Raw genomic sequence first — 26,738 nt, forward strand, 5'->3', positions numbered from 1 at the left:
AAAAAAAAAAAAAAAACAAAAACAAAACCGGGAGTGTGCACAGGAGAGACCCAGAAAGGGGAGGGGTGGACACATGCCTGAGTGGCACAGATGACAGGCTTCCCAGCTCGGTTGCACCGCCCAATCATCATCTTCTGAGCAAGGAAGACCTTCTCTGCAGGAATTTCAATGCCTAGATCACCACGAGCCACCATGATCCCATCACTGGCCTCCAGGATTTCATCAAACCTGATGGACAAAGTGAGGTAGAAACAGGTTATATAGAACAGGGACCACAAGTATGGCGGTAGACAGGAAGTTTCCCTGGGATTCCCTAACTTAGATGTCCTTGTTCCAGGACAGACATCTTTATCATCATGGGTGCACACAGATGCCAGTGCACTCCAGCAACCTTAATCCCCCAGAGTGGGCCAACAATTCTGTCTGCTGGGCTTCAATAATATGGATACTTGACTGATGGAAGAAAAGGGGAGAGGGCAAGGTCTCCTCCAAATCCCATGGGCTTATTCCCAGGGTCTCCTCTCCAAATCCCATGCATCTGAGGTGTCTCTCTAGAACCTCCATTCTCCAATCAGCACTTCAAGACAGAGAACTTGAGGCCTGCTGACTGTTTCCACCACAAAGATCCATGGCCTCATCTAGCCCACTCCAACCTGCTGAAGGCAAGAGGGAATGTGGCTTTGCCTGGCCTAAAGCCAAGTTCAGCTAGCCCATGGCTTATCAGGATGGCAAAGGGAAAGGCCCCAAATTGCCTGGTACAGAGGATATCTACACAAAGCTAAGACAGTAAGGCCACTACAGTGGGTACATAGGGTTGCTCCCCTACCCTCCCCAAGCACACTCCCCAAGAGTAGGTCTAGCATCTTAGCAGTGATGAGTTGTGTTCCAACAGGAAGCCAAAGAGGAACAGATGTCACCCAGCTGGCCATGTTCACTGGGCTCTACCTCGTGAGCATTGGGAAGAGGGGTAAGCTAAGTTGGGGCAATGTGAACCTAGAGAGGAACCACACATCTTCCTGTGGGAGTAGAATGGACCATACCAGAGTTAGCCTGATCACTGAGCCAGCAGCTGCTTTCTAAGTGAAGACCAGGTCATAAGCTTCAGCATGGACACCAGGCCCTGAACTGCGACATGGCCCTCCAGGGAGGGCCAAAAAGAGCCCCTTCTTAAGTGTCTGCTGTCACCTTTCCCCACGGTCCCCCCATTCCAGCAAACACTGGTAGTGTTTCTGATCAGGAGCAAAGCATCATGACTCCTGATCCTGCGAGCAGTGACCCTGCTCTCTCAAACGCTGGTCCCCAGGCTCAGGAAACAATGTCAAGCTCGCAGCATCTCAATCACCTGGGAAGCTTTTTTTTTTTTTAAACCAATGCCTTCTACTCTGCTAAGATATTCTGATTCGGTGGGTTTGGAACATGATTGGGAGTCTACATTCTGATGGGTAGGGGGCCGGGGCTGGGAATCAAGACATTCACAGGATGCACCATGCCCTTCAGAGAGCTGTGCTGGGACAAGAGCCGGGACAATGGGGACTTGCCTCCGAACCCCCTCATGATTCTCGATTTTGCTGATTATCTTGATGTTCTTTCCCTTCTCTCCCAGGACCTTCCTCACTTCATGGACATCAGCTGCCTTGCGGATGAATGATGCAAACACCATATCGACATCCTGCTCAACCCCAAACTTCAGGTCCTGGATGTCCTTCTCTGACACAGCAGGCAAGTCCACAGCAGCCCCAGGAAGGTTCACACCCTTCTTGCTGCCCAAGGAGCCGCCATTTTCCACCTCTGTCACCAGGAAGTCAGCACCTGCGTGAAAAGGAGTAGGTAGGGCAGCAGAGCACTGAGGGCACCGCCCAACAGGAAGCAGGTGCCCTTCCCCCAAGTACAGTGAGCTGGGAAGTGGCACATCGTGGGTGCCGGAGCCGTTTACCAGAGTTGAAACCCCACTCCACTAACTGTATAATCCTAGGCAAGCCACTTAACCTCTCTGTACCTCAGTTTCCTCGACTATAAATCAGGATAATTAAGATTGTTTTGACCTTGGGAGGCCAAGGCACGTGGATCACCTGAGGTCAGGAGCTCGAGGCAAGCCTGGCCAACATGGCGAAACCCCGTCTCTCCTAAAAATACAAATAAATTAGCCAGGCAAGGTGCCTCTAATCCCAGCTACTCGGGAGGCTGAGGTAGGAGAACTGCTAGAACCCCAGGGGCAGAGGTTGCAGTGAGCCAAGATTGGGCCACTGCACTCCAGCCTGGGCAACAGCGAGACTCTGTCTCAAAACAAACAAACAAAAAAATTTCCTATGTTCTCCAAAACCAGAAGAATGTAACTATGCTGGATTAAAGTCTGTCTTTGAGGATAAATGAGTTATAAAAGGGATTTCTCAGAACACACAGACTCAATCTCACTGCCAGCCAACCAAGCTTCCCATCTTCCTTGTGTCAAAGAACTTTAGAGACAGGAGATGGTTTTAGACAACCGGACCCCAACTCCCATCCGTACCTTTCTGCTTCACCTGGAGAGAAATAAGCCCATCATCCACGTAGATCTTGCTGCCCACTTCCACCACCTTGCAGATGTTCTTGTAGTCCAGCCACAGGATGTTCTCATCACACTTTTCCATGTAGGCGTTGTCCAGCGTGATTTTGAGAGTGGCTCCCTTCTTCAGCTCCACCTCTGCGGTGCCGCTCTAGGGACGAGAGAGTAAGCAAGAGTCCAAACTGGAGACGCCAGCAGCAGCATCACCCCGGCAGGAAAGGAAAAGCTCTTTCCTCCAAGGAACAATGCTCAAGTCTCCATTAAAAGTAATATAGTTTTTTGCACTTATTCTCTAACTCAATATACTTTAAGGAAATAACCCCAGGAAAAAAGATAATGTTTCAGTTATGCTACTTAACGATGAAGAAAAAGATACAAAGGGATGGCTCCCCAAGTTAGAAAGCCTAAAGTTTAGGGGTTTGTTTTTGTTGTTAACTTTAGATTTTTAGGGGTAAAAATAAAAAAGGTTCCTTTGTGGCACCATTTCCTAGCAAAGTAGATCAAATTAACATTGTTTACAGTGATGAATAAATCCTCATCTGTAGACCTCAACTCCTCTGCAGTTCTCCATAGTGCTGGGAGGAAACACGACATCCCAGCATTTCAGAGGACACGTCTCTGGGGCCTGCTGCCTACTGAGCCTCCCTGTCACTCTCTCCAGAATACTCACGCCCTTGATGAGGCCAGTTCGGATCTCAGGTCCTTTAGTGTCTAGAGCCACAGCAACAGGCCGGTAGAGGATGGGGTCAGAAGCAAAGCTTTCCGTGGCTGCGCGCACATTCTTGATGGTCTCCGCGTGGTACTGGGGTAAAGGAAGGAAGATGACAAGCCTGCTCCCACATTAGGATCCAGCTCCAATTCCCCTGCCCAGGAGTCAAAGCTGATCACTCAGGAAAGGCCTGCGGATGTCTTAGAGGTCCCTCTCCATCCTCAGCATGATCCGTGCACTGAGAACTCCCCTATCTGATTAATCCAACCTCCTCAGCTTCCACACACTTCTGCTATAGCACTAATTCACCCTAAGGGCAAATCTTTGAAACTTTGGTGGCAAATTTCACAGTATCACCACCAAAACCCATTAAGGTATGGGTGCAAATACATCTCATCATAAAAGCAGCTGTGTCCCTGGGGCTGTTCTTTTTTCCCTAAGACTCATCAAATACCCTCAGCAAATAAAGCTAATAAACAGGGCAAAAAGCCTAGGACTTGTGTTTGGATAAGGCTGGTTTGGCAATCAATGTCACATTTTGATAAATGTGGCAATGCTGAGAGCATTTCCTCTATTGATTCCAACTACAATCCAAACTTTGAAGTTATTGACTTAAGCTAACAGTGGCCCAAGCTAAACAATTCATTGCTAAGGTCACACAGACCTGGTTTTCCTCAATCACTCTCCAGATTCTGATTACAGAGGAGGAAAGGTGGTCATATGCCTTTCTCTAAATGAACTACTCTTTATTATTCCTTGCTTGCAACAAATCCTGGCTTCAATCTCTTTTCTTAAGCTGTTCTTCCTTTCCATTTGCCATTTTGTTTGTTAAAGTAAAATGGCTCATGCCTGTAAACCAAACATTTTGGGAGGCTAAGGTGGGAGGACAGCTTGGGTCCATGAGTTTGAGATGAGCCTGGGCAACATGGCGAAACCCGATCTCTACTAAAAATAGAAAAATTAGCTGGATGTGGTGGTTCGTGCCTATAGTCCCAGCTGCTTGGGAGGCTAAGGTGGAAGAATTGCTTGAGCCCAGGAGGTGGAGGTTGTAGTGAGCTGAGACTGCGCCATTGCACTTCAGCCTGGGCAAGAGTGAGACTCTGTCTCCAAAAAAAAAAACAGAATAGAATAGAAATAGAAATGGTTGTTTTAAAGGGTTAGGTGGTGCCTTTCCTTCAGAGTTGATGTGATGAGTAAAAGAATATATGAAGTATTTAGGACAGAGTCAAGTACACGGTAATTACTTTAAATAAATGTTACCTATTATCATCAATTTATAATGCTAAGGCTCAGGTGTACTGAATCTTCCACTACAGCGGTGGCTTTATTGGGATGTTATCATGTGGTAAAGAGTTCCATCTATTAGTGCTATCCTGCAGAACGTCTTAAATTTAGATTGTTTAAAAGTCAAGCTTAACTCTACTTAATCCCATTGTAGAATTTTATGCTCCTAGAATAAAATCCACTTGGTCATGGATTCCTTTCCATCACTACTGGATTTGGATAATTAAATTTTGTTTTCTGCAGCCGAGACTGGTCTAGCACACTAACTGTTAGTTCTAACCTGCCTGGTTTTGGTACTGTCCTTGTCCAATCTTAGTATCAGGGTATGTTGGTTTCAAAGGACCCAGTGGAAAAATTTCTGTATTATTCTCTAGGCTTTGGAACAGTGTAAAAAACAATTTAACTGAACCTTAAAGTGGGGACAATTCAGCCACTAAGATCATTTGGACTTAGTGTTCTGAGGTGAGCCAGATCTTAGTCACTTTTTTAACTTTTTTTTTTTTTTTTTTTTTGAGACGGAGTCTCACTCTGTCACACAGGCTGGAGGGCAGTGACATGATCTTGGCTCACTGCAACCTCCGCCTCCCAGGTTGAAGTGATTCTCTTGCCTCAGCCTCCTGAGCAGCTGCGACTGTAGGCATGTGCCACCATGCCCTGCCAATGTTTGTATTTTTTGTAGAGACGGGGTTTCATCATGTCAGCCAGGCTAGTCTCAAACTCCTGACCTAAAGTGATCCACCCACCTTAGCCTCCCAAAGTGCTGGGATTATGGGTGTGAGCCACCACACCCAGCCCACTTTTTCAACTTCTTATGGCCATTGGTCTATTCTATCTTTTGAGTATTTACCTTTTCTTGGAAAATAGCCAATGTCATCTCTCTTTATAGGAATTAGTTATAAGTTTTTCTTGACTTTTAAAATGTCTATGTGTAGGAAAATATTCTATTTTCTATTCATACTCGTTACTTGCACATCCTCAAATTCCTTTTTTTTTTTTTTTTTTTTTGAGACGGAGTTTCACTCATGTTGCCCAGGCTGGAGTGCAATGGCGCGATCTCGGCTCACCGCAACCTCCGCCTCCTGGGTTCAGGCAATTCTCCTGCCTCAGCCTCCTGAGTAGCTGGGATTACAGGCACGCACCACCATGCCCAGCTAATTTTTTGTATTTTTAGTAGAGATGGGGTTTCACCATGTTTACCAGGATGGTCTCGATCTCTTGACCTCGTGATCCACCCGCCTCGGCCTCCCAAAGTGCTGGGATTACAGGCTTGAGCCACCGCGCCCGGCCCGAACACATCCTCAAATTCTTGACCTGGCTTCGCAGAACTTTCTACTTTACTATTTTTCCCCACAAAGGATCAGCTCTTAGCTTAATTTGTCAAATTTATTTTCATTTCACTGAGCTATAATCTTACAAAATTAATTTTCCTTCACCCTTTTTAAGTCTTTCCCCCCTTAGTGTTCTGTGTTAAATATTTATTTCATTTACCTTGAGATCTTTGCTTTCTAAAGTAAGTACATTTCAGTTTTCTTGACTTTGTCCTTAATTTCCATTAAAAAATTATATCAGAGAATGTGTCTGTATCTGCTTCATGAAACCTGAGGGTTTTTTTGATGACCTAATATATTTTTGTAACCAGGAGAGTTTCCTGCCCACATGCATGTTTGGTCTTGGGGATCTAAAATCATGTATTATAACAATTATTAGGTACATTATTCAAATCCACATCATATATCATAATCTCTTAGAGCATCTCTGGGAGGCGTACTGAGTCTTCCACTACAGCTGTGGTTTTGTTGGGATGTTAACATGTGGTAAAGAGTTCCATCCATTAATGGTATCCTGTGGAAGGCTCTATATTTAGGTTAAAAGTCATTATTTTTAGGCCAGGTACAGTGGCTTACGCCTGTGATCCAAGCATTTTGGGAGGCCACGGCCGGCAGATCATTTGAGGTCAGGAGTTCAAGATCAGCCTGGCCAAAAAGGTGAAACCCTGTCTCTACTAAAATATAAAAATTAGCCAGGCATGGTGGCAGGTGCCTGTAATCTCAGCTATTTGGGAGGGTGAGGCAGGAAAATCTCTCAAACCCAGGAGGCAGAGGTTGCAGTGAGCCAAGATCGTGCCGCTGCACTCCAGCCTAAGTGAGAGTGAGACTCCCTCTCAAAATGAATAAATAAATAAAAAGTAAATATTTCTGGCCAAAATGGCATAAGGAACCACATGTTCGGCAAGAATGCATCTTGTCCATGTGAACTGCCAAAAGTGAAGGCTGAAGACTAGCTGCCAAAGCTGTCAAGAGGCTGGGCACAGTGGCTCACCTGAGGTCAGGAGTTCAAGACCAGCCTGGCCAACATGGCGAAACCCTGTCTCTACTAAAAGTATAAAAAAAGTAGCTAGGCATGGTGGCACAGGTCTGTAATCCCAGCTACTTGGGAGGCTGAGGCATGAGAATCGCTTGTACCTGAGAGGCAGAGGTTGTGGTAAGCTGAATCATGCCAATGCACTCCAGTCTGGACAACAGAGCAAGACTCTGTCTCAAAAAAAAAAAGCCATTAAAAAATCAGATGCAGACATTTGATGTCCCTCTGTCAGTGGGCGGGAAGACACTAATCTCAATGTTCTGCTCAGAAGAACATTTAAAATCGTCAGGAACTGTAAAAGTACATCCCAGCCCCCAGTCAAAGATGCATATGAAACAAGAACCCTGACGTATGGTCAGACTGAAACTGTTTACATTACATTATATAAGTTAGAATAATTTCAGATCAGTTTCCAAGCCCTGAGCCCAGGGACAACCTCATCTTGGTCTAAAACTTCAAAATAAACCCACACGAGGGACTTCTTTAAAAGATAAAAATTTAAAAATCTTAATTATAATCTGGGAATAGGAGTGAAAGCAGAGACAATCTCCAAAAGCCTTTTGAAGCTTAAAAAACCAAAATCGGAGCCAGCTCTCATCCAGCAGGTGCAGCAGATTTCACTCACCCTTGCCATTTCAGAGCTGCGTGGTGTTATTTTACTGGATGGAAGAACCATAGAGCCTATTTAAAGGTCAACTTCTTAAAAATCTATTTCTGCTCCCTCTGCACGCAGGAGCTATGGCAGACTACAGCAGCAGGGATCAATAGTGAACAGGCCTCCACTGTTGTCTTTAGCTCTCTCTCTCTCTCTAAGCTAAACTAACACTTGTAGTAATTCTCAGTGACTCTTGCTAAGGACCCCTTGCTTTTGGAAAACTACAGTATTTCCAAAAGTTACGGGGACATGTCTTAACCTGCGTGATATGTCTGCTGGACTTGGTCAGGTCCCCATGACATTTAGGGGCCAGCCACTAGCGAGGCCATAGGCTGTTTATGAACATGGGTTAGGGAATCTGTGATGAAGAGTCTCATGTTTCCCGAAAGGAGGACTTCACCTCTTGGATTGCATTTTCCGAAGGCTTTATTTTTAGTCTAAACTTAATACCAACTTCCAAATGCCAGAGGGCAACCACTGTAAGACACTTGACCTTACAGGGTAGCATTTTCTTTACTCTCAACAGGAAATACAGAAGCCAGGACAGGGTCTCACTTTGCCTCCTGTGATTCCTCTTATCAGTGCCATTATGAAATCCCATAATCTATGGGAAATCTATGATTATGTCTAAAGGTTTTAAGAAGGCACAGTCCCAGGCTGGACGTGGTAGCTCATCCCAGCATTTGGGAGAATCACTTGAGCCCAAGAGTTTGAGACTGGCCTAGGCAATATAGTGAGACCTCATCTCCACAAAAAAAATATTTTTAATTAGCCAGGTGTGGTGGTGCATGCCTGTATTACCAGAAACTCAGGAGGCTGAGTCAAGAGGATCACTTGAACCTTGGAAGGTCAAGGATGCAGTGAGCCATCATCGTACCACTGTAGTCCAGCCTGAGTGACAGAGCTTTATTTTGTCTTATAAAATAAAAAAATAAATAAGACATGGTCCCTCAGGGAACCTCAAACTCTTCAAAATGAGTTTATTCTAAATCTAGGAACAGAGGCAGGAATGGAGCCATCCCCACAGCTGCTACCTGGCTCCTGGGCAAGGCCTCTGTCCATAGGTAAAGCCAGCTAATAATAAAGACCCCAGCAAAAATATAATCCTACTAGGCTTCTGAGGAAGAGTGCTAACTAGTGTTATTTTAATGTACCAGAACCTGTGGGAAGGCACAGGCTGGGAATACAGTACTCAGGAAGCGGGGTATTCTATGCCAGATAGTGCTTATGCATTAGGCTCAGTCCTTAAAAACTTGCAATAGTGGAAACCCTTATCATGGACCTGCCTTGTTATCTTGGTTCTACGCTAGGCCAGAATCCATCTACTAGATGGTTCACCATGGCAATACAAGCTATAGTAGAAACCCTGGGACAGAAGAGTCAAGAGCTGTGGCCAGGACACCTAAGGCTTAGAGGGTTTTCCAGTAGAACCCTTCCATGCCTTCCTTTGTGAAAGCTGAGTAGCAGAGGTGTGTGGGAGATCCATGGCCAGTGACAAAGGGGGTCTTCTTTGCTAAAGGAGACTCAGCCAGTTGCTTCGTCAGGAGAAGAAAGGAGAGTAGGGATGGGCTAGCAAAGACAAACTTCACACTGGCTGTGAAACCCAGACTCATCCTTGCCTAATCCATTGTGGCTAAATGAATACTGCACGCCCTCCCCATTTCCTATAGACCATCACAATGGCCACAGGGTTCAGCCACGGCTCACCTCATGAGTTCCATGAGAGAAGTTCAGACGAGCCACATTCATTCCAGACTTAATCATCTCCTTCAATGTCTCCACTGATCGGGAAGCTGGGCCTATTAGGAAAAGTTTTAAAGTATTAATTATTCAAAGAAGGAAAAACATCAAGTTTGCTTACATTTAAAGAATTTTTTTTTCCTGAAAACTTTTCTTCTCCCAAATAGCTCAAAAGTCTTTAAAAAGTACACGGAAGGCTACTAATGTGCCAGCTTACTTTCTTGATTTATTGGGACACTTCAACCATTTCCTTCAAATTCTGCAGACTCCCATCCTATCAAGAAAGCCTGGTAAGACTTGGCCAGCCTCCTCTGCCGTCATTGAAACTCAGCCAGATGTCCAACCACAGAATCTTGATTGCACAGAACATGTTAAAAAGGTCTTTTCTAGGTCTCTAAGTTGCTCCTACAAAGATCTGCTAAGGAAGACACCCTCTAAATTTTGTCTATAGTATAAAACCTAAAACATATGGATTATTTTTGCAAGAAATTTTTTTTTTAATTTTTTTTTTTTTTTTGAGATGGAGTTTCACTCGTTACCCAGGCTGGAGTGCAATGGCGTGATCTCGGCTCACCGCAACCTCCGCCTCCTGGGTTCAGGCAATTCTCCTGCCTCAGCCTCCTGAGTAGCTGGGATTACAGGCACGCGCCACCATGCCCAGCTAATGTTTTGTATTTTTAGTAGAGACGGGGTTTCACCATGTTTACCAGGATGGTCTCGATCTCTTGACCTCATGATCCACCCACCTCGGCCTCCCAAAGTGCTGGGATTACAGGCTTGAGCCACCACACCCGGTGAGAAATTATTTTTTATCATAAACTGATAGTTTATAATTTGGGTTACAAAGTTTGAATACAATACATACAGTTTGGATACAATGTGGAATAATTAAATCAGGTTAATTAACATATCCATCACTTTAAATACCATTTTTGTGGTGAGAATATTTGAAATTTACTCTCAGCAATTTTTTTTTTTTTTTTTTTTTTTTTTTTTTTTTTTTTTTTTGGAAGCAGAGTCTAGTTCTTATTGCCCAGGCTGGAGTGCAATGTTGCAGTCTCAGCGCACTGCAACCTCCACCTCCCAGGTTCAGGCGATTCTCCTGCCTCAGCCTCCCAAGTAGCCAGCCAGGATTATAGGCACCCGCCACCATGCTTGGCTAATTTTTTTGTATTTTTAGTAGAAACAAGGTTTCATCATGTTGGCCAGGCTGGTCTGAACTCCTCACCTCAGGTGATCTGCCCACCTCAGCTTCCCAAAGTTCTGGGATTACAGGTGTGAGCCACCACACAGACAATATTTTTTTTTTCTTAAGACAGGATCTCACTCTGTTGCCCAGACTGGAGTGCAGTGGTAGGATCATGCCTCACTGTAACTTCAATCTCCTGGACTCAAGTAATCTTTGTTTTAGCCTCCCATGTAGCTAGGACTATAGGTGCATGCCACCATGCCCAGCTAATTTGTTTTCTATGTGTGTTTTGTTTTACTTTTTTGTACTCAGGCCGATCTCAAATTTCTGGCCTCAGTCGATCTTTCCAGCTTGGCCTCCCAAAGTGCTAGGAGCCACCAGGCCTGGCCATCTCAGCAATTTTGAAATGTCTAATACTCTATTAACTATATGCGCCATCCTGTGCACATACTAATTCGTTATTGCAACTTCCTATGACCTGAGTTCTCTCATTAGAATCTGTGTAGCATCCTAGCACCTAGGTTTGTTAGGACATTTAGTTTTTTCAGGAGAGAAAGGGTCACTTTTTTGGGGGAAGCGGCACACCCACTCACCAATGGTACAGATGATGCCAGTGTTCCGGGCTGTGATGGGTGGTGAGTCAATGTCCAGGCGGCACATGTGCTCCAGGAATGTGTCAGCCATGGCTGCATGCAGCTGCTGCGTCTGAATGAAGGCAGTTCCGGCTTCACTATGGGGCTTCGACATGGCTGCTGAGGTCCTGGGCCCAGGGACATTGAAAGAGAGTGGTAAGATTGAGAAGGGGTTAATATACCACTTAGCACAGGAGGCTGTCTCCTGCTTACACATTAACTCAATAAGCACGCTGTGTGCACAAGCCACAGGAAGCCAGACATGCTGTGCTTTATATGTTTGCTCCTCATGATGGACAAAGGGTTCACAAGATTGTGAACAATGGAAAGGCCCTTAATGACAAGTTAAACCCTCCCACCCACTGCACATAGCCCCCAAGCACCCACAGTAAGCAGGTCTCTCTAACACTGGGCTGACTGACATCTACCTAGACAGCTTTCCCACCAACCCTATCTAAAATAACATCATTTAACATGCACTGAAGGAGTTACCAATCAAGGAAGTTGTAAGCAATCTTCCAGTGATAAAATGACTCCTAGCGTAGCGCCTTGATAAGCCTACATCTCTGTATGTCAAGCTGTCACAAAGCTACAAATCTCTGCTTTGTCATGGGGCACCAACATTGCCTCTTTACAATCCTCACTCAAACCCACGGTTATTTTCCTGAATGCAAAAGCTTCCATCTCAGGAGTCTAAACCTAAAACCACACCTACTTTTGGCCAGGAGGATCTTAGGATACGCAAAGCAATTTGCACACAGGCAAGGATAACATAAGGGCACTGGTATAGTTCTAAAAGTATCACAACTACATTCACAGGATAGTTGCAACGTAGAGAAATTAAAGCTGCTGGTCAAATCTTTTCCCCAAATGATTTTTGATGCATATCCTGATTTCCTTTCTAAGCCTGACAAGTATACCACCACTCTGTAACACAGACTACAGGTTCCAGGTAATTAACTAGCCCAGGTCACAACCCCGACAATGGCCCCGACCTTTGCCTTCTTCATTAATGACTTACAACTAAAGTCACTCAGCCTGTTAGCTGATTAGAGACAAAGACTCAGGAGAAGCTTCCAGGCAGTGTTCGAAGAACTATCAGGTAAGGATATGAACCGGAAGCTTGCTACATTTCTTATCAGAAAGCTGTTTCCTTGAGTTCTCAGACCAAGGGCTACTCTTTCTAAAACACTTGAGCCTAAATGCTTCAGCTAAGCAAGGTTCAGGAACAAGCCCCTTTAGCCCTCCCCCACCTCCTCCTAAATCTCAAAGTTCCAAATCAAGGCACCCACACATAGGACTCTAACTCCTTTAGCCTGTTCCATCCCTGACTTTGCAGGCTCTCTGGGTAGCTCCAGTAGAGTATGAATCTAAAACCATCTCTACCACCTCCAAAGAAGGCCCGTTAAGGTCCAAGGAGCTCTGAGGGCAGCAGTGAACAGTCTGTCAGCTATGGAAAACTGATGGCCACAAGTCCTCAACCACAGATTCTGAAGCTTTTAAAATGGGGAAATAAGATACTGGCTAACTATTCAACATGGCAAATGCACTCTTCATTTTGATGTGTATTTCCTAAGCTCCTAATAGGAGCTTCATTCCACCAAAATGAAAAAGTCAGTCCTCTCTTCCAGGACCTATACGGTTTTGTATCTCCTAGCACATAGTACGTGGAAGCGTTTGTTAAATGACCTTTCAGTCTCTCTGAATGCCTCTTTGTCAGAATGCCTCTTTCTGCTCCCCCTTCCCTAAATCTGAGGAACTTCTGAATTACCGACAGGAAAGCCTGGGCAGCACCGGTCCCTTTCTTTCCCTACACTCATGGTTGAGGGAGGGCTCGCATACCTTCAGAGCTCCCAGCTGGGCTTAGGGTAGTCCGGCTGTTAAGAGAACATTACTAACAGATGGCACATCAGGCCAACTGGAACCAATGGGCCTACAATCAATCTGGGACTGTATTGTGAACGAAATAAGATCTGAGTCAGTGTGTTGGAGCAACTAATTCCACTCTTTTTAAAAACCATCAGCTGGCTCTTCTTAGACCTGAGATATCAGGGTCTTCTTGTAAAGAACTGGGTGGGGCCACTGAGTATCAGGTCATACCTTTGGTTCTCTGGGCTTGGGCTTCCGGTGACATAATGCTCTCCTTTTGGCTCAGGGTGGCTCCTTGGCCTCACTTGCAAAGACAGCTCAGAGCTGAATAAGGTTTGCCCTGGGGAGCTGTACAAGGATTAAGGTAAATGCTGAGTGTAACTAAAGCTCTTTGCGGTAATGGAAAAATTACCTTAATAACCAGGTATCCAGGTAGCAGCTGCTCTAGAGAGTCAGCTGTTATGTCTTTTTAAACCTGTGATTTACTAACATTCCACTATTTTATACCAGAACCTGGTCCCTCCCCTTTTCGGAGGAGGGAGGGGATGCCAAATTAAACATACCTAAAAGACCTGGGAGGATATACACTGAAATTTTAATATGTGTCATCTCGGTGGTAGGATTGCAGAAAAAAAAAAATACTCTTTATTACCAAATTGACTGGTATAAAAATAAAAATACTTTTACAGTAAAAAATTAAAATGTGTACCTCTTTGGCAAATATCTACATGCATCCTATAAAATTGCTGGAAGGAAGTAAGTGAAATGTGAAGATACCAAGTCCATTAATCAACTGCTGCTCTATGCACTTCAAGAATAACCTGCTTTTAAAAGATGGCAGAGAAAAGATACATGTCTCAAGTCCTGTACACTGGGTTGTAATTTAAAATAAAAATTAAAATTAAAAAAAAAAAAAAAAAAAAGAAAGAAAAATCCATGTCTTAGGCCCTAGGCCCTAGATCACAAATGTATTGCAGGACAGTTTCAATGGCTTAAGAAGATCAACATTAATACATTCAGAACCTCAAAGCAAAAAAATAAAATAAAAATTCATAGGATAATTCCATGCCTTAAACCTGTTAGTTTCATGCCCAAATCCAGCAAACTTTTTTCCCCTGTTTAATCTGCTCTCAAGCTTTATAGTAAAAGCTTTGTGACAACGTTCTGGTACAGAAGAGCTGACTCCAGGACCAGGAGATGCCATTAGCAGATAAAATTATATTGTCCTCAAACGCAAATCCTATTTCAATGATCTCAAATTAAATCTGATGTCTATAAGTTCTAATTTTCTGCTAATAAGTACAAAAATGACAAATGAAAATTTCCTTGGCATTTAGTGGATTTATACACTAGCAGTCAAAAAAAAGCTTACTTGTCATCAAGTTCATCCAGACTCCAGATCTCACATGTCCTTAACACTCCAGAGGCCTGGTATCTCATGCCCAGGTCTCTCCTCAGGCTCTGACCTGAAGCCTTCCTCGAGGGAGGGCCAGAGCTCTCCTGCCTTCTCTAAGATCCTCCACAAGCCTCTTCTCCCCAGCACAAGTTGCCCATCCCACTGGACTTTTCCCTGGCTCCAGGAAAGCAGCCCAGCCTTTCCTTCTGGGAAAGGCTCCTCTCCCTCATGCCAGCTGCCTGGACAGTGCCTGCCAGGACATGTGGCCCCACCCATGCCAGTCTGACTCACTATTGCATCCTCCTCCTAGGGAGGCACAGACATGCAGAGCCAACCTCCAGCCGGCAGTGGAAGCGTGGTGTATCCAATGAAAGCAGCACACACCATGCCCAGGTACCGGAGCCTTATTCTTGAGCCCGAGCCCCTGCAGTAAGATCTTCCTCAGAGCCATGTCTCCTCTGTGAGAAAGGAGACACCATCTCTAAGAGGCCTTATTCTGAACTGACAGGTGGGAACAGGCATAATCACAGCTCAGCTCCAGAAGCCCTCTTCTCCCTGTGCTTTCTCATCTCAGACAGCTCCTGGCTCTTTATATTAGTTTCCTTTGTGTCAGACACAATTTTTTGGCCATTCTTCAGTAACCAGGGGACAAAAATCATAAAAAATACCCAATGCTCCCCACCCCAACCTTTTGTTTTGAGACAGGGCCTCGCTCTGTCACCCAGGCTGGAGTGCAGTGGTATGATTATATTACAGCTCACTGCAGCCCCAAAGGATCCTCCAGCCTCAGCATCCCAAGTAGTCGAGACTATAGGCGCGCACCACACCCAGATCCCATGCTCCACTTCTTAGAGCCAGGACTGTTGTTGGGTTGCGCTGGGAAAAATTCACGCTTCACTCCACCAATTCTTTCACAAAGGTCCAAATCATTCTGCCCTAATAAACCAGCCTTGCCCGTGAGTCTGCATCCGCCTAAGTCCATTTATCTTTGTACCAATTAAGCTCTGATACCAACCTCATCACATAGATCAACTGTAAAATGATGGCACCTGATGCTCACTTTCTCTCTCCAACGTTGCCAGTAGGTACCCAAGATTGTGTTCCTTGCTGTGATGTCAGTTTGCTACCTACACCTCCAAGCCATCACGAAGGCCTTTCAGTCCTCAACTCTTCAGAACGCCAGCATCCGTTGGAAAGTTGGCATCATGATATGCTGGCATTCAGGTCAGCCTGCTCTCTAGCGCTCTTCCTCAACAATGGAAATGGAATTTCTAAGAGTTGCCCTAACCAAACTATGCCAGCAACGTGATCAAAATAGGTGATGGTCTGGAGTAGGCACTGTTCATCTTGATACACAGTTAAGGGTAGGACAACAGTGTATTTGCATATAGGTGCAGGATACAGAGGATAAGATCTCTTTTAGCTAAGAGACCTGGGTCTGAAGTCCACACTTTAACCCCAGCAGGCCCCATAGCTGAAAATAGTATGGTGTTACCAGGCTACACAGAACAAAATGAGCCCACTTGTAGGTTTAAGTAAAATTCCCTTGCTTAAAAAGAAAAAATCTTGCTCTTTTATTTCTTCAGGGCTAGAAGTAAGTGACTTATCAACAAGAACCTAAGGTCTTATTTCAAACTAGGGTGTGGAGTAGGGAAGAGCAACTGATGCTACATGGGCCTACTTCCCCAAAAGACCATCAACTTCAGGCGAAGAAGTCCTAAGTCAGAGAACCCTCAATGTCCTCAGACGCCGAGGATTTCCTGGTTCCATCCCAGCTGCTCGATGCAGAGAACTAGTTTCAGCCTGAAGGAGGTGGTTTGGGTGAAGTGATAGTTATCTTGGGACACGGTGCCTCCTTACTAGGATTAAAAGTAAGGCAGTGCTTCTGGGTATGATACCAACACTCTAAAAGCAGCAAGGGATCTGGGACTCTGATTTAGGACCTTCTTAAGTCAGGTGCAACTAAGGTGGGTAATGGCCTCAGCAAAACGAAGCGCTGCCTCAGCATTTACTGGAACGGCTGCCCCGCATTCCAGTTGGGGGGATAAAGGAGGAAAGGCAGTGCCAACACTCCAGGAGCACTAAACTAGTTAGTATGACTGGTCTTCCTTCAGCAGCCTTTATAGGTTTGCTTCTATTTTGTTATGAATTAAAGAAAAAAAAAAAGTTTTAACATCTGCATCTCTACCACCCAGAACTGACCATTATAACACTGAACCATGGCCAGCTGTGGTGGCTCACCCCTGTAATCCCAACAGTATGGAAGGCTGAGGTGGGCAGATCACTTGAGGCTAGGAGTTCAAAACCAGCCTGGCTAACATGGCAAAACCCTGTCACTACTAAACATACAAAAATTTAGCCAGGCGCGCATCTGTAATCCCAGCTACTTGGGTGGCTGAGGCACAAGAATTGCTTGAATCCAGGAAGCGGAAGTTGCAGTGAACGGAGATCACGACACTGCACTCCAGCCTGGGCAACAGAGTGAAACTCTGTTTCAGAAAAAAAACCACACACACACACACACACACACACACACACACACAGACTCAGCTGTATTTTCTAAAAATAAAAACAAGAATTATAATTTTATACAGTTCATTTTTTCTCCATCCCCAAGCTCCTCCAACCCTTTCCACCTCCAACATGAACCTTTTTTTTTTTTTCTATTTTATTTACTTAAATAGAGATGGGGATCTTGCTATGTTCCCCAGGCTGGTCTCGACCTCCTGGCCTCAAGCGATCCTCCTGCATCAGCCTTCCAAAGTGCTGGGATTACAGGCGTGAGCCACTGCGTCCAGCCCCATCATGCATTTTGACACCCAAACCCTGTCATAAACTCTGTTTCCTTTCAGTTAAGTCTATGTACAGTGTATCTATAACTATACTGAACCCTGTAATATTGTGGCTTTCTTAATGCCCTAAGTGGTATATTGTACCTATCACTGGGCAACTTTTCACTCAGCAGCACATTCAAGATCCATCCAGTTGGTATGTAGATGTAACTAATTCATCTGAACTGTTATACTAGTCCACTGCACAGCAGACCATTTTATTTATGGAATCCCTCACTGGTGGCAACCTCCCCTCCCCTTTAAACTAGCTTTCCTCTATTAATCAATACTTTACTCTCCTAGAGCAAGTCTCCCTGTACTCTGTGAGTTTCTATATATCCAGAAATTAAAGTCTTAGGTCATGGGGCATATTTATTTATTTTTTTTTATTTTTATTTTTTGAGACGGAGTTTCACTCATGTTACCCAGGCTGGAGTGCAATGGCGCGATCTCGGCTCACCGCAACCTCCACCTCCTGGGTTCAGGCAATTCTCCTGCCTCAGCCTCCTGAGTAGCTGGGATTACAGGCACGCACCACCATGCCCAGCTAATTTTTTGTATTTTTAGTAGAGACGGGGTTTCACCGTGTTGACCAGGATGGTCTCGATCTCTTGACGTGATCCACCCGCCTCAGCCTCCCAAAGTGCTGGGATTACAGGCTTGAGCCACCGCGCCCGGCCCCATATTTATTTTTATTCTTACTAAATATTGCTGAATTGCTCTCCAAAGTGGCTATATCAATTTATTATCAACCAATCAATGTTGAGTTGCTGCCTTCCACACCTTTTCCCACACTTGGTACTGCCGGGCTTATTAAGTTTTTGCCCATCTGATGGGTGATATTTGTAGTTCTGCTCATCTAATGTTAATAACCAAAAAGAGATAGCCAGATAGTTTCAACATTTACATTTCTATTTCCCTGCTTAACTCAGCTGAATCTCCTCTGAAGTGGCAGGCCCTGACTGATTCCACTGATGGGCAGGGTTTTTGTTCATTGCCAAAGGAGACGTCCGTTGTTTAGTGTTGAAGAAAGATTATCTGCAAGTAAACTGAAGATATTTGGAAGGAACAGGACTCCCATCAGAGAGTCTTTTTTGTTTTTTTTTTTTTTTTTTTTTTGAGACGGAGTTTCGCTCTTGTTACCCAGGCTGGAGTGCAATGACGCGATCTCGGCTCACCGCAACCTCCGCCTCCTGGGTTCAGGCAATTCTCCTGCCTCAGCCTCCTGAGTAGCTGGGATTACAGGCACGCGCCACCATGCCCAGCTAATTTTTTGTATTTTTAGTAGAGACGGGGTTTCACCATGTTGACCAGGATGGTCTCGATCTCTTGACCTCGTGATCCACCCGCCTCGGCCTCCCAAAGTGCTGGGATTACAGGCGTGAGCCACCGCGCCCGGCCAGAGAGTCTTTACTGCAGAGTTCAGCCAGCAGCTATGCTGGTCCACAGTGGGAAATGCTAGGACCGGCAACCCTTCTGCCCTTGTATAGCTGATCTTGACACTTCTCCCATCGCAGCTACAGCCTGCTCGCAAGACTGCTTGCTGGCATCAGGAAAGAGGCTTAAGGCTCCTCAGGAGCTTTGTCTACGGACAGAAGCGGGGGAGGTGAGTCTCAGAGGCTGCCGAAGGTAAGGCAGCCGGCTAGCTCTCCCTCGTACGTGCAGACCAGCACAAACCACTGCAGGGGCGGGGCTTCACCGCATTGCTTGGTGGGGCCCTAAAGCCCCCACTCTTGAGCTTCTGGTCACACCAGGAGTCGGAAAGGCCTAGCAAAGTCTGCATACCCACCATCCACCCACTCACCTTCCCCCAACAGCCTCTTTAACAAAGCCCCAAGTACTGTATTCAGATTACTCAATTATCCAGTCTGCCCCTTGGTGAAAAATGCAAGCTCCCTGAAAGTATGGTGGTATCAAAAATGGTCTTCATACACCTGGTTGTTTAGCTCTGTTCTCATCTGTATGAGTTGCAATAAAACTTTGTTCACAGGGACAACGCATTCTGTGGTATATATCAGTTAATTGGGATTTGACTGTGGACTTTTGGGGTGATTCAGAATGAAGGCTAAATGAGTCATTTTCCTCTACTCTGGTCTGTCTTAGCTCTTGGCCAAGTTAACACATCCTGAGTTGCCTTTATAAAAGCTGAAGCAAAATAAAACCCAAGAAAGTGAGTTTGTAATGTAAGTGCTGCATTTTTTTCTACCTTCCTGCCCACAGCCATTTCCTCATTTCTTCCATTGCCTCAATATTAAGAAATAAAATGGTTTTTCCTGTGACCCCACATCAGTGTCACAACATTCAAGGCGCAGAAGCAACTCCCGTAAGGTGCTGTTTGGAGTCACAGCTACCAAATTTGCTAAGTCACTGGGGGTACAGTTCTTAAAGAGCCACTGATGCTCTTTGCTAAAATATGAATACAACATTATTTCTAATGCAATCAAAGTGGCTGTGCTAGACAGGAAACCAACATCCATACATTTCATCTCAAGTCAGTAACTGAGGAATGAGTTCAAGGACCTTCTTTAAGTCGTCATTAATCATGTCCCAGGAGAGGCTGCCAGGCCCTACAAGAAGCCCAGGAATGAAGCTGCACAGATTGCATTATCTGGGCACCAGGCTCTGCCACTCTGCACCAAAGCCAATCATTTTTCACTTAGTTGAGATATTTTTAATTGGGGGAAACATATGCTTCATTATTTGACTCACTGAAAGGGGAAAAGGGACTTTTTAAGCCTACAAGAACCACAATGTAGTTTCCCCACTCACCCAGCGAAGACAATTCTCTCAAAAGCAGAATAATCGAAAGGTTGAGTCATCTTCCCCACAGAGCCCCACTCCCCCACAGATCTGGTGATGGGTTACATTTCCCCTCCCCACACAACAGCCCACTCCTGCCCCACAGCACCTCAGGCCACCAAAGGGCAAATTATTTGCTAACAATGCTGCAGCAGAGGTAGTCCTGACCTCCATCTCCTTGGTGGCCTAGGGAGTGGCCACACCCTCAAGACCACCAACTGGCTCCAATCCTAACCTAACCAGAAGGGAGAGCAAGGCAAGGGCTGGAATGTTCCCGTAAGTGGTATTCCACTTACACTTACAGGGAAACACCAAAGGCTTAAGTCAGCCCCTCCTTGACTGCCTTTGTCTAGAGGTCCCAATCTCAGATGACCAAAGAGCATCTGCTCCAAGAGAGCTGGCAAGTTATATGATCAGTTACTTTGTCGACACTAAACCAGATCCCTGAGGGGACTGGTTTCCAGCAGACACTTGGTATTTAAAGCCTGATTCCCCAAGATTAACTGTAGGCGTTTGAGGACAGCAGGAAGATAATGAATCCAGAATTTCAGGCCGTTATGGTGGATTAAATAATTGTGCTCAAAATTAATACACTCACTCACAGATTTTTCTTCTGGGTATCTCACCAGTGATTAGACACTGAACGTGACTGTGCAATGTATATACACGTAGGCATGAATCTTTTCAACAATCATGAGGAAAATGTTGCTCAGTTTTCCCCCGGGAAACTAAGGCTTCAGGCTGAAATCCTTCAGTGAGCTGTCTCAGGAAATTAATCAGTCAAACCTTACTCTAAAGCCTTTTTGAAAACTTCCCAATGTCTCTGTCCACGTGGACCTTCACTGTCGGCCTCACTTTACCCGTACCAGCGAAGGTCCATGCCTTGGGTCTGAAGTGCACAGATTAAGAAGCCAAGGGATGCCTTTCCATGACTGGGTCTTGAAATGACCTTCAGACTGGAAGGTGCTTTCCTACATCTTCTAATCCAGTGTGCTTGGCACGTGGTGAGACCTTGCGAGGCTTCCTGTCCCTCTCCCTCCCCCAACAGGAAGCTTGTACCCCCCTCTCAGCATTACAGGGAATAAATTTTATGTTCGTTCCGTAACTAGATTGTGAGCTCTGTGGGCTATTATCTAGTCATCCTGGTCACCAACTCCAACCACCAAAGAGCCCTTGACCCACACCATCTGCGTTAAATGAACACGACAGATTTCCTGCCCCCTCTGTAACCAGACCCCCACCCCACCCCGCGGCTTCCACGTTCCGCAAACTGGGCGCATTTGTTAAGAAACATGCAGCAGAGGCGCGGAGCGGGCTAACGCCAGGAGGCCGCAGCGAAACCTGAAGCGGTTTCCCAGGCCCGTTACGCGGCCCAAAGCCATCGCCCGGTGGGCCCAGGGTGCGCTACGTGCAGCCCGGCCGCGGCGGGATGGAGTGCAGTCCCTCGCGGCCATCCGGCAAGGGCCCTGCAAGCTCGCGGGCCCGGAGCCATTCTCCAGGACCTCGCAGGCGGCCCATCTAATCCCGGCCGCACTGGACGCGCCGCGCCGCGCCGCGCCACAGGGGGAGCCGCCCAGCCTCCCGGCAGCCGGGCAGGCCAAGGTTACGTAAGCCTCCGGCTGCCCCCGGGCCGCCGCATCCCGCCCGCCCGTCCGCTCCGGACTCGGGGCCTCAGCACCCCGCGAGCCTGCGGGATGGAAAAGGGGCGCGGGACCGCGCACAGGGACCAAGGGAAGTGGGAGGGCACGACCAGAGCGGAGAGGGAGGGGACGCGCCGGGAGAGGAGGGGGGATGCGGGGGAGCGGACGTGACCAGCGAGCAGGGGGAGGGGCGGCGAGAGGGGACTGGGGCGCGGGAAGGGCGGTTGCGCATGAATGGAGGATGGATGCGGGAGGGCAACCACAGCAGAGTTTCAACAAGTTACACGGAAAGCATCGGGAGGGGACACGGACAGGTTGAAGAGGAGGGGGTGGAAGGACCGGTCTTAAGCGAGAAGGGGAGGACAACAAGCACGGAGCAGGGATGCGGAGGAAGTGGAGGCAAGGGTGGGATCAATCACGAGGGAGAGAGAAGGCAGGGGAGGATGGAGGCGGATTGAGGAGGGGGGCAGGAGAAAGAGGATGGGACCAGAATGAAGGGAGAGAGCTGGGGGGAGAAAGAAGCCGGGAAACCCGCCTGATCTGGAAGGAACGGCGCTGGGGACTTCTGATGCGCAGGCCCCAGGCGTGAGGACCGTTCTCCTCTCCCCAAGCTCGACCGCGTCCCAGACGCCTGAGATCCTGCGCCGCCCCGCCTGCGTGCGCCGGGCCGCCAGGCGCGCCGGGATTCCCCACTAGCCGGGCGCACAGGCCCCAGGTGGGGACGGATGGTGCAGCCTGTCGCACCGCTCACCTCGGGTGCTGACCGACTCGGGCTACGCTGCAAACGTGAGGAGGCCTGCAACCCCAGGATGCGCAGCGGCTGTGCGGGGAGCCGAGCCTCAGCTTCAAGGTTATCCTTCTGCGGGCCGCCGCAATCCCTCCGCCGCCCCGCCCCCTGCCCAATCCCGGCTCCCCGCGACCCGGGCCCCGCCCCCAGCGTCCTCGCGGGCGCAGTCACCTTCAGGAGAAAGCGGAGCGGCGGCGGAACTCACGGGCAGGTTCCCCTTTCGTTGGGAGGGGGGACTACATTCTTCGGCGGAAGGACACGGATGCAGAGTTACAGCTCGGCAACCCTGACGGCCAATGGGGACGCGGCGGGGCAGCGGGGCCCGCCCCCGGAGCGACGTCCCTCTCACATCCCGGGGCGCCGGGCCACCTGTTGCCGCCAACGTGGGCTGCCAGGTGGGGTCTCTTTTCTTGGCTCTCGGCCCAGGTCACCCCAGCTGTCCCGGCCTACCCGGGCAGGGACCAGATTTATGGGTTCATGGGTAGCATTCTCCCGGCCCCGCCCTGCCACTCTCCACCCCTCTGGGTGTCAGCGCCGCCGCACCCTTGGGGACTGAGCTGAACGGGAAGTTGGGAGGAGCTGCAGACTAGTGCGTGGTTGGAGGTCGCGGCCACCGTCTGAGGGGTTCGGGCACAGGAGCGCGAGTAGGGTAAACTAGGGACTGTGGAGTGGGCCTGGAGCGGGAGCGCGAGGCCCTTTTGCTCTTAGGACCATTCATTGCCCTAGGACTGCGGAACAAGGAAGGACAGGTTGGGGCCCTGTGAGTAATTTAGTAGGGCCTGGAATCCTGCAGAGCGAGCGCCTGAGAGTAGAAAGCAAATAGAAGGTATTGATATTAGCGCAGAGCTGGGCATCTAGAAATATCAAGTCGGAACATTAGAGCCGATAACCTACGCAGGAGTCAGCATTTCTGTTTTCACCCTAGTCGTGATTTTAAGTCAATGTTGTTGGAACTTTTCCTACATTTTTCCACAAGGCATTTTCCGATTTCCCAGTTGTTAGCCAGCAACCAGGAATGCCAGCAGTTGTCAATTAAAGCAGCTGTTATCTCTTGCCTTCATTCACAGATACAATGTTGTGGCATTCAAAATATGAAGTCTATTCTGTTAGGTTCTTTTTTTCTTTTCCTGGCAAAAGAGACTAAATGGGTGTGACTTGCTCAAGCATACCGGCTGCCTACAGCTGAATCACAGGCCTTCATTCGCTTCCTGTTAGCTCAGATAAGCTGGAAGGAGACAGTGACAGCCTAAAAGTGAATTTGTTTTAAGTGAGATAAAAATCTTTCAATTTCTTCTGTAAGCCTTTCCTGGTCCCTTTGGTTGTAGGTGGGAAGTAAACTACCTACTTGATTATTATTATTATTATTATTATTATTTTTTTTGAGACGGAGTTTCACTCATGTTACCCAGGCTGGAGTGCAATGGCGCGATCTCGGCTCACCGCAACCTCCGCCTCCTGGGTTCAGGCAATTCTCCTGCCTCAGCCTCCTGCGTAGCTGGGATTACAGGCACGCGCCACCATGCCCAGCTAATTTTTTGTAGTTTTAGTAGAGACGGGGTTTCACCATGTTGACCAGGATGGTCTCGATCTCTTGACCTCGTGATCCACCCGCCTGGGCCTCCCAAAGTGCTGGGATTACAGGCTTGAGCCACCGCGCCCGGCCTTACCTACTTGATTATTAAGGTGGTGAAAGAACATGAAGTTGTTGAGAAGAAAAAAAGACATGCCCCCCTAGGGAGAGTTAGATTCCTCCCTATTAGAGAAAGAGCGATGGCATAAAAGGCCCTCTCTGGCCCCTGAGCTGAAGACAAACTAAGAACAATGGTGGACAACACTGCGATGGCAAGGATCTGGCCAATGCTGGACTATGTTGTATTTTAAAGTTCTAAATTGTCCAGGCATGGTGGCACACGTCTGTAATCCCAGCTACTCAGGAGGCTGAGGCACGAGAATTGCTTGAATCTGAGAGGTGGAGGTGGCAGTGAGCAGAGATAGCGCCACTGCACTCCAGCCTCGGTGACAGAGCCAGACTTTGTCTTAAAAACAAAAAAAGTTCTAAATCTAGATATATTCCCAAGACTGAAATGCACATGTATTAAACTGGAGAACTGATGGCAAACTGTTACTCCTCAGTTGCAGATTTTGATCTGACAGTTATAGAAATACTGTCAGTGAGACTCTCGCAGAGACAAATCCAGCGAATCCTTGCTCACATTAAATGCATAGTAAAAATATGTCACGCTGAATTTAAGGTAATTTTCTTTTTGCTGAAAAGTAGGGCAGTATAGAAGATCAAGCTTGGGTTCTATCATACCTTAGTTCCAGTTCCACTCACTAGCCCTATGACCAAATATTGTAATTTAATGTGTAGAAGTCCAGTTCCTCAAAAGTAAATTGAGGACAATTCCTGCTTCACATGGTGGGGTTTGATGATGTATGTATGTGAATGAGTCCAACCTTGCCCAATAGGCATCCTCTTTCTTTGGGAATTGACTAGTCCTGGAGGGCTGTCCTTGTGTGATACACACACACACACACACACACACAGAGGTTTTCGTCCAGTTCCTTGCTTATAACTTCCACAGTTCTTGTTAGTCTTTTATTTATAATGTTGGGGGGCACATTAGGCTCAGAAGCAGGCCTCAGAGAGCAGAATCTCTCTCTCCCTCTCTGACCTCTGTCTTCCTTTCACCTGTTCTTTTCCCCCCAAGGCAGAAATCTTCCCCCAACTTTGTGTCTTGGAGCTGGCTATAAAATTATTTGTCATACCTTTTCTGATTGTGGATCATAAGACCCCCCCATTTCAGAAGGAGTCCTGCCCTGTACCTTGGAGGAAAGAATGCTGCACAGAGGCCAAGACAAATCTTGACAGGCCTTGCTGGGTTCCCTCACCCAGTCTAGCCAATCAGAGTGAGAGCATACCCTTTGGTCCAAGCACATTTCTACCTGGTCATCAATCATGCCTATCCAAGGAGGTCTCCGTAAAAGGCCTACGAGTACAGGATTTGGAGGCTTTCAGATAAGAGGTTCCTGAAGGGTGGCACTCCCAGGGAGGGCATGAAAGCTCCATGCCCCTTCCCCCGTACCTGGCCCTGTGCATCTCTTCACCTGTATTCATTATATCCTTTATAACAAACCAGTAAATGTGTTTCCCTGACTTTGTGAGCCTCTGTAGCAAATTAATTGAACCCAAAAAGTGAATCATGAGAATCCCAAATTGAAGTTGGTCGGACTTGAACTGGTGTCCAAACCAAGGGCAGTCTTGGGGACTAGGACCTCAACCTGTGGGATCTGATATTATCTCCAAGTACAGTGCCAGAATTGAATTGGAGGACACCCAGATGATGCCCACAGCAGAACTGATTGCCTGCTTGGTGTGAGGGGAAATCCCCCAAGTTTGGTCACAGAAGTCTGTGTTGCTTGTTGTAGTGGTGGTGTGAGAACAGAGGAAAAATACAGTTTGTGTTGGTTTTTCCAAACACCTTCTGACCAGAGCCAGAATGTCTCCCTGAATTTAAGCTTGCCCTTATCTGGGCCCTCACTCCTTTGACCCAGTAACAAACTTGGGTTGCTAAAGGAGGACACAGCTTCCTCCCCCTAGAGTCAGCCCTTCCACTGTGCTGCAGGACCTGGCCAAGATGGGAGGTGAAACTGCTAGGTTCACTGGATTTGGGTGTAAGTAAAGGTGGAAATTGGTGTGTTTTCTGTTTGGAGGCTTGACCATAGAATCTGTAGTTTAATGGTTTAACTCTAAAATCATTTGGAGTCCCTGGAGAAGGGGTGGTAGATGTGTCAGCAAACCATAATGAACCTAATCATGGAGCCTAAAGACAAGCTTTGGCCCTGATGAAGAGGGTGAGATTACAGGCTTTACATCAATTATGTGACATCTTAACCTGTCTGAAATGGCAGTGTTCTCTCAGGACAATACAATTTCTGGGAAAGCCTACAGGCCCTGAATGCCAGATTTAAAGCAGAAATACAGTACTTATCACTTTGGACTTACACAAGGTCTCATTTTGTTACCCAGGCTATTGTTCAGTGGCATGATCTTGGCTCACTGCAGCCTCAATGTCTCGAGTTCAAGCAATTCTTCAACCTTAGCCTCCTGAGCAGCTGGGACTATAGGCATGCACCACCACATCTGGCTAATTTTTAAATTTTATGTAGAGGCTGGGCGTGGTGGCTCACGCCTGTGATCCCAGCACTTTGGGAGGCTGAGCTGGGCTGATCACATGAGGTCAGGAGTTTGAGACCAGCCTGGCCAACATGGTGAAACCCCATCTCTACTAACAATGCAAAAA

General features: G+C 47.0%; 1 protein-coding gene across 6 annotated transcripts in view; it reads right to left on the reverse strand.

Annotated features, from left to right (window-relative positions):
* PKM (pyruvate kinase M1/2) overlaps positions 1-22,740 on the reverse strand; it is a 31,021-nt gene extending 8,281 nt beyond the window's left edge. Inside the window, exons 1-8 of one of the 6 annotated variants that reach the window (XM_032244721.1) lie at positions 22,399-22,482; positions 13,213-13,329; positions 11,074-11,240; positions 9,259-9,350; positions 3,213-3,344; positions 2,507-2,693; positions 1,539-1,809; positions 78-228 (exon numbers count right to left, since the gene is read on the reverse strand). In XM_032244721.1, coding sequence (XP_032100612.1) covers positions 78-228; positions 1,539-1,809; positions 2,507-2,693; positions 3,213-3,344; positions 9,259-9,350; positions 11,074-11,227 — 987 coding nt within the window. In that variant the 5' untranslated portion in view covers positions 11,228-11,240; positions 13,213-13,329; positions 22,399-22,482. Of the gene's footprint in view, positions 1-77; positions 229-1,538; positions 1,810-2,506; positions 2,694-3,212; positions 3,345-9,258; positions 9,351-11,073; positions 11,241-13,212; positions 13,330-22,398 lie in introns of those variants that run through there. The other 5 variants (XM_032244720.1, XM_032244719.1, XM_032244718.1 and 2 more) reach the window with 5 other exon arrangements.
* Positions 22,741-26,738: the final 3,998 nt, after the last annotated feature.

This window comes from Sapajus apella, unplaced genomic scaffold (genome assembly GCF_009761245.1).
Source record: "Sapajus apella isolate SASKATOON/1434 unplaced genomic scaffold, GSC_monkey_1.0 scaffold55, whole genome shotgun sequence".
In the NCBI taxonomy this organism is placed as follows: domain Eukaryota; kingdom Metazoa; phylum Chordata; class Mammalia; order Primates; family Cebidae; genus Sapajus; species Sapajus apella.